Source organism: Vigna umbellata, chromosome 2 (assembly GCF_029865625.1).
Source record: "Vigna umbellata cultivar VRB3 chromosome 2, Vumbellata_1.0, whole genome shotgun sequence".
NCBI lineage: Eukaryota > Viridiplantae > Streptophyta > Magnoliopsida > Fabales > Fabaceae > Vigna > Vigna umbellata.
In genome coordinates, this window is record NC_142166.1 from 35,171,539 (window position 1) to 35,178,622 (window position 7,084).

At 33.9% G+C, this 7,084-nt stretch overlaps 1 protein-coding gene across 1 annotated transcript; it reads right to left on the reverse strand.

Annotated features, from left to right (window-relative positions):
- Window positions 1–2,258: 2,258 nt before the first annotated feature.
- LOC124837077 (membrane protein of ER body-like protein) lies at window positions 2,259–7,084 on the reverse strand. Its single transcript, XM_047312364.2, has 8 exons — window positions 6,573–7,084; window positions 6,119–6,268; window positions 4,989–5,453; window positions 4,482–4,652; window positions 3,946–4,224; window positions 3,572–3,793; window positions 3,139–3,200; window positions 2,259–2,982 (listed from the first exon to the last, which is right to left on the reverse strand). The coding sequence occupies exons 1-8, from the start codon at window positions 6,985–6,987 to the stop codon at window positions 2,542–2,544; spliced, it is 2,205 nt and encodes a 734-aa protein (XP_047168320.2). The 5' UTR covers window positions 6,988–7,084; the 3' UTR covers window positions 2,259–2,541.

Below are 7,084 nucleotides of genomic sequence, written 5' to 3' on the forward strand. Positions count from 1 at the left end.
TCTTATTTTCCAGAAAGCATAATTTTCACCAACAAATAGAGGTGGTCTATTTGTTGATGCACCTTCACCAAAATGTTTGAGAAACAAAAGCCATCACAGGATCGAATAATCGATTATACAAAAAGGTTAGTCGATTTTTTTTTTTCAAATATCTTTTGAAAACCAGCTCTGGTGCCAATTGTTAAAAAAGATGTGCCACATTTCTCACACCAAGAGGGGGAGTGAATTGGTGATGTATAAAAATGATCACTTTTGCAATCTTTTTCGCAAAACTGTAAGTCTTTTAAACTTTTCTTGAATCGCAAGTAAAAATGTATGCAATGTAACAGTATGCGTATTCGAATACAAATATTATGCAATCAATTAAATGCAGAGAGTTAGGAATAAGAATATTCAAACTCTGAGTTTTTATACTACTTCGGCCAAGCCTACATCTAGTGTCCTTCCGATCAACCTTAGACCGAAAGCCAATTGCACTATAAGATCTGAGTTTTTACAACAAGGTTTTTACAGCGACCTCACTCGTCAAAATGTAAACAACATCTCTAACTCACTAATCTAAAATAGCCAATTACAACAGACTAGCAGCAAGAACAATCCTCTCCTACAATCAACCCCTTTGAGATACCCCTCAAAGTCAAGAACCGCACATTCTTCTTCTAGTATACAACATAGGGAAACAGCAACACTAAAGCATTTGCAAGAGCTTCTTGATCCAGCAATATCCACCTTTGTTTTGTAGAATGATCAGACAATTTGAATCAATCAATCCAGCTTCTCAAGCAACCTTCAAGATTTGAACACCACAACAATTCTTGGTTCTTAGAGCGTTTTCCCCTTTTGTAAAACTTTAAAGCATTTATCTGAAACAGATATGAAAGTGTTAAAAAATCAATTGTCTTACAGAAATTCAAATCATGCGTCTATATATAGTTTAACTCAAATCAGATGCGTTTTAATCGATTATGCTACTAATCTAATCGATTTCATCTCATAGTTATAACAGATTAACAGCAGTCAAACTCATTAATTGAATGCATTTAATGTTTGGTCAACATATTTAAAAATATGATCGTTGTGACCGTTATGTCAAGCAATGAAATAGTTTTCAAATCTTTAACAAACTTAATTGAATAGAAGATGCATGTAATCGATTAAGTTTTAACACTTAGTATATTTTTGAAAACTTTTCTTCTCAAAATCCATCACAGCACACCTGAAAAAGATTTGTGCAAATACACGAGTTTTAATTGATTTAACCACTAACGTAATCGGTTTAAAACCTATTGTTTTGCCACAGTTTAAAGCTTAAGCTGTCTGATGACTTTAATTGATTATCACACCATTGTAATCGATTAAGTCATACAAATATGCTTAGTGCATGTGGTATTTCCATTTCAAAACTCATATATAATCACATTTCCAACACAGTAGTATGCAACATAATATGTTTATAGTTATGCTTGTACAAATCTCACAGTAAGCATATAACACATATAACAAAGTACATATACATGTGTTTTTATTAACTATGTGTTGACATCATCAAAAACAGATATCACAGAGATTATGGGTTTAGCTAAACCTGTACTCCCCTATCAACAATCTCAATATTAATAATTTTACAAAAAATTTAAAAGCAAACTAAAATAGGTGGAGAAAAATTATGCTTTAACATTTGGAAAATACTTTTATACCATCATACAATTACAAAACAAGCTATCATTTATCTCATAGGTAATTTGGGACAAAAATATCCTTTTTGATGCATTTTTTTTTAAATTATCAAAATAATAATAGATTTAAAAATATTACAAAAGTAGATAAATCGTGTCAATATGATATAATTTTCTTTTGAAAAATCATATCAAAATAACACTACTTTAATTCAAAGTACTTTTAAAGTTAAAAATCTTGCCAAATTGACACAACTTTAGTTTAGAATACACTAAACCAAAATTATGTCTACTTAGGAGGACTTCTACCAAAACTAAACTAAATGCACTATATTGAAATCAAGCCAACTTGGTACAATTTTAACTTTAAGAATATTTAAATTAAAATTATGCCATCTTGACACAACATCACAACAAAATTGTGTCACCTTAGTTCCACTTATCCACTTTTTTTTTTCGAAATCTTTAGGTAATTTTGAAAGAGAATGGCACCATTTTGTGTTTTTGGCGTACAATCTTATCAAAATATATTTTCAAGTTACTTTTGAATATTTAAACATACAACTTATTTTATGCTATTGATTAAACATATAAACGACTGTATCTTTTTTTTTTCATAACTATTCCACACACGGAGCACTTATTTTCAATTTTTTTTTAAACAACTGTTTAGCTACTTTGCTGATAAAAAAGGACAGTTTTCCTTGACTCGTTAACAAACGAATCCAAGAAAACTATAAAATTGAGAACGTTGCTTGGAACACTAACAGCTAAACCACATATTTTCTGGATCCTTATTTGGCTAGAAGAAGCTAGAAGAAGCAGCAGAAGCAGGAACATTGAAATATAAGCTTGAAGAAGACATTCACGCTGGTTCCATTCTTGTTGTGTCTGACAAGGGCATGGCAAGAACATAACCAGATTCTGAGCCACTGATTTTATCTAGGAGAACCTTAGCTAGATCACCAGCTATGTAAGAGACTCCACAGGTTGCAAGTGCCAAGCTAACATAATGCAGCACTGTTTTGATATAGGATTTGGGTGGTGTGCTGGTGTAAGCTTTTCCCATAGCAAGAAGAATGATGCACACAACAGAAGAGGCTGTCACAGCTGCAATATTATATTCATCATAGTAGTGCTTAGAAATTAAGAGGCTGTAGACAACAAGTGGGACAGAACCAAAAATTATGAATGATAACACAGCTAGAAAAGCATGAAGTGTGAAGTTTTCTCTACGGCCAAGTAGTTCTTCATATCGATCTTGTGATGGATTCCCTCCAGAATGACCATTTTTCAAATCAGTGAGCTGGAAAAGGAGAAAAAGGTGTTATGACATTAACATCATGCAGTCATGCACTGTGATCTAAACAATACTACCAGAATACATCGAATATATAAAAGAAAGAAGTGAGCTTCAACCATAATAGAACTGTAAATAAGCAACAAATGGAAGGCAACTCACATTATGGCCAATGACAGAAAGTCCACCGATGAGATTCGCCAACCCCAATGCTATAATATTCACTACAATACTCATAAAAGAAAAATATTTACACATTGTTACCCAATTTTAAAATGTAACATAAAAATTCTTGCAATTCAGATCACCACTCATAAAACATGGAATACAGCACAGTCTTTTCTTGTTTGTTTCTATGTTAAATTATACTTTAAGAACCAAATAAGTTTAGGGCTTAATTTTCATAGTGTCAATGTAAGAAAATTTACAGTATCAACTTCCAGATATTATGATTAACATAACATTTAAGGTGGTTATGTCCATGCAGAAAAGTTCAGATTACCATACATGATAGACTATGATAATAAGATGTCCGTGTAAAAATCAGTGACACCATAAAACCCTCCCACAGTGAGAGATAGATGGAAGCACTTACATGGAGCAGAACCAGAAGAAGCAGCAGATGACACAACCCCAAGACTAGTGATTGATTCAACTAAACCACCGTACACAATGCTTTTAAGTATTTCCCACTCTTGGTGCTCACCAATTTCAGCCCTTGGTTGTTCCCCAATATAGATTTCAGTGTGTGCTTCTGTCACAATATCTCCTTCAGTTGGAACGTAACCTGCCTGGGATGTAGAGGTTTCAAATGCTTCTGCCTCAACAAAAACTTCACATTACTAACAACATCATAATCATACTTATGGTTATTACACACACAAAATATTAACAGTGCTTACAGAACAACGAAGGGGAGTCAGAATTATTTTTAATTGATTATTAATTGGAGTTCTTTTGTCTTCATACCATTCTCTTTGTTTGCAACAGAAGGTTTTATTTCGTCTTCAATACCCGTTTCAACTTTCTTCAAATCTTGAATTGATGGAATCGAGCCATTTACTATGAAATTTTGTTTGTCTCTAGCTACATCATTTGCAACTACTTCACTGTCAAATGATTGTTCTGGTGATTGTGCTTCTTTCATCAAAGAAGAATAACTATTCTGAGCTATTTCCAATGGATTATCAATTCTAGAATCTTCAACTGAAGTGGGATCTGCTATAGAATCTTCACTAGAAGCATCACCTACACCAAGATGTCAAGAAAACAGGATTTTCAATTGAAAGAAGAAAGATCTCATTATTAAAAAATTGTCAGATCAGATATAGGGAGAAAAAGGGAAAGTTGACCACAGGGAATGTATAGAAATAGGAAATTGCAGGTTTTATTAAAAAATGACAACTATAATAAATAATACCTTGGCGGGTCTTATGTTTGTAAAAACATCACTGTGAAAATGACTGCAACTAGTAGTAATTGTTTGTTATTTATTATTAATTTACCTTGAACACTAGCTTTTCTTCCCTTGATTGATGTAAACAGAGTGAAGAACCAATTTGAATTGGAAGCTGCAACACCTGAAGGATTTTCCACGTTGGATGCAGGTACAACCGGAAGCTTTTGTGAAGCTTCAGGCATACCCCCAAAACTTGGGAACAGTTTGAATCCATTTCCTGCCAAAGTAACTAATTTTTTTAGCACAAATAGATGATTATCACATAAGCACCATAAGTATTGGGTTGATAACCATTAACCATAGCCATCTCCCAAAACATGTGAATGATATGTTATCTATGTAACACATATACTCACAAAGACACCGGACACGACACAACACTTCGACATGTGTAGTCTCCAAAATGTAGGACACAGAGACATATATATCAGATCGTTATATATTTACAACTTAAAATCATTTATAAACAAAATTAGTCAAATATAATAATCTAAACACATTGTTAGCTATTTACATACTAATATATTTTCCTCAAGAAAGGTGATCAACTTACCTATAGGAATAAAGAAGCTGAAGCATGATAAACATCTGAACACTTCTGGTTCTCTTTCGGGCTCAAAATTATCAGCAGGAGGCTCTACTCTAGCTACATCATCAGGTGTTGCAATTGCATGATCACCTTGGTTGTCTTCATCTACAGAACTATCAACTACCTCAATGGCTGACTTGTCACGCTTTGGTTTAGTGTCTATGTTAGGAATAGGAGTAGTTCTTTTTCTCTTCCTTAGGATAACCCTTTTAGTAATACAAGATTTACAATTAGGACAAAACAAGTCATGTGTCTCTTGTTTTGCCAACACTGCCTCAACATCATATTCTTTCAGTTGCTGGTCAATTTCTTCTGTCAAATTAGGTGAAGGTAACTCTGCTACGGAGGAAGGTACTTTTTCATCAACAATTTCCATGTTGTTGACTCCATTCCTTGGCAGAGCAGACATTGCACCATCAATATTGTCGCCTGCAAGCATGCCACAAACAATCATTTCAATTCCAAATTGCCACACATGACAGTTCATGTTCCGTGTATGAACAATGTTACTATCTTAGCATTATATAAATAGGAGAAGTTTATTAAAAATCATAAAATTTTGTAATCTTACTTGTTTTGTAATGAATTCCACTCATGTTTTTGTAACTCCTAAAGTGTATTAGAACATAACTATAGACATCAGAAATGAGTTCAAGTATGGGATACCTCATGATAGATTGAGCCGATGTTCTGCATATTTCTACTAAATTTTTAAACCAAAAGACGAATACACAAGTAACTGGATAAATGACCACAGTTACGAATACACAAGAAACTTTCTAACCATAAGTTTAAGCAAACTCCTAAACAAAGTCAAAATTTGCACTTAGAAAACATCTGATCAAAGATTGGGCATGGTTCATGTAGACATTCCAACAACTACAAGGGCCCTTTAAACCCAACTTGTTAAAAATTAAGTGGCATAATTAGATCCAGCAAGATTTCACAAGAAAAAGTTGCTTCTGCTGGGTAAAGTCTCTACCCTCTGGAAGTCAATAAGGAGGTCCATACCATTGGAATTTGGAAGACTGTGAAGCAACATGGATCAGATCTAACTGCTAATATGTGCCTTAGAAATCTCGGCACCTACTGACCTTTAGTTTCACACACAATACATGGTCCATGTTGAATCATAGTTTTAACATTCATGAGCAAGTCAGAGTAGCCATTAAGATTCCCACGCCGCAAATTCCAAGGACTGTCAAATTGCTTGGTCCATGAGCAGTGGTGACATTTCCACATTCCTTCATGCATAAAAAAAATGATGGTATGCTTACTATTACAAAAAACGAAATGGCAAAAAATGATTCGAGAAATTTGAGAAAAGGAAGATTTTTCAGTCCAAGGTGTGCGCCCCATGAGGATAAATTCTTCATATTATTTTGTAAAATATAGTTAACTCTACTATAGTGAAGAATGCTCTTGCTCAAAAATATTTTTTTTTATTTTTTAGACAAGTTATAGAAAGTAAAAATAAAAGGAAACATAGAGGTCCACAAAGATTGCTGTTGGGGAAGAAAAAGAAGCAGAATAAAAATAATTCTGTACCTTGTTGTTGGTCCAAATAAACACTATTCTTATGGTGTGATGCATCAGCATTTATGGTAGCACTGCTTAAAGCCTCTCCATTTATGACATTTTCTACAATCTCAGCTATGATTCCGATCCCACCTTTTTCACTATCACCGTTGAAGTTACTGCCATTTTCTGCAACAACATTGTTTGTTTCTTCAACCTTTTGAACAGGTTGTTCTGTGTGTTCTTTGTGGGTATGAAGCACTTCCTCCTTCTGAGGAAAAGAGTGTTCTCCCACTGAAGAAAAAAAGGAAGGTGCTTCAGCATTGGTAATACTACCATCTTTTCCCTGTTGCAGGGATTGTCTTCCTTTCAAAGCTGCACCTTCTTGCAGTTGTTGTTCTTCTTTCTCTTCATCTTCCCTCACTGCACAGTACAGTTGCTCCATTGAAGCTGGCTTGTTCAGAAGGAGCAGTAGAAAAAAAAAAAAGAGAAAATAAGACAAAGTTTTTATCTTTTGAAAGTTGTGAGGGTTGCATTTAACG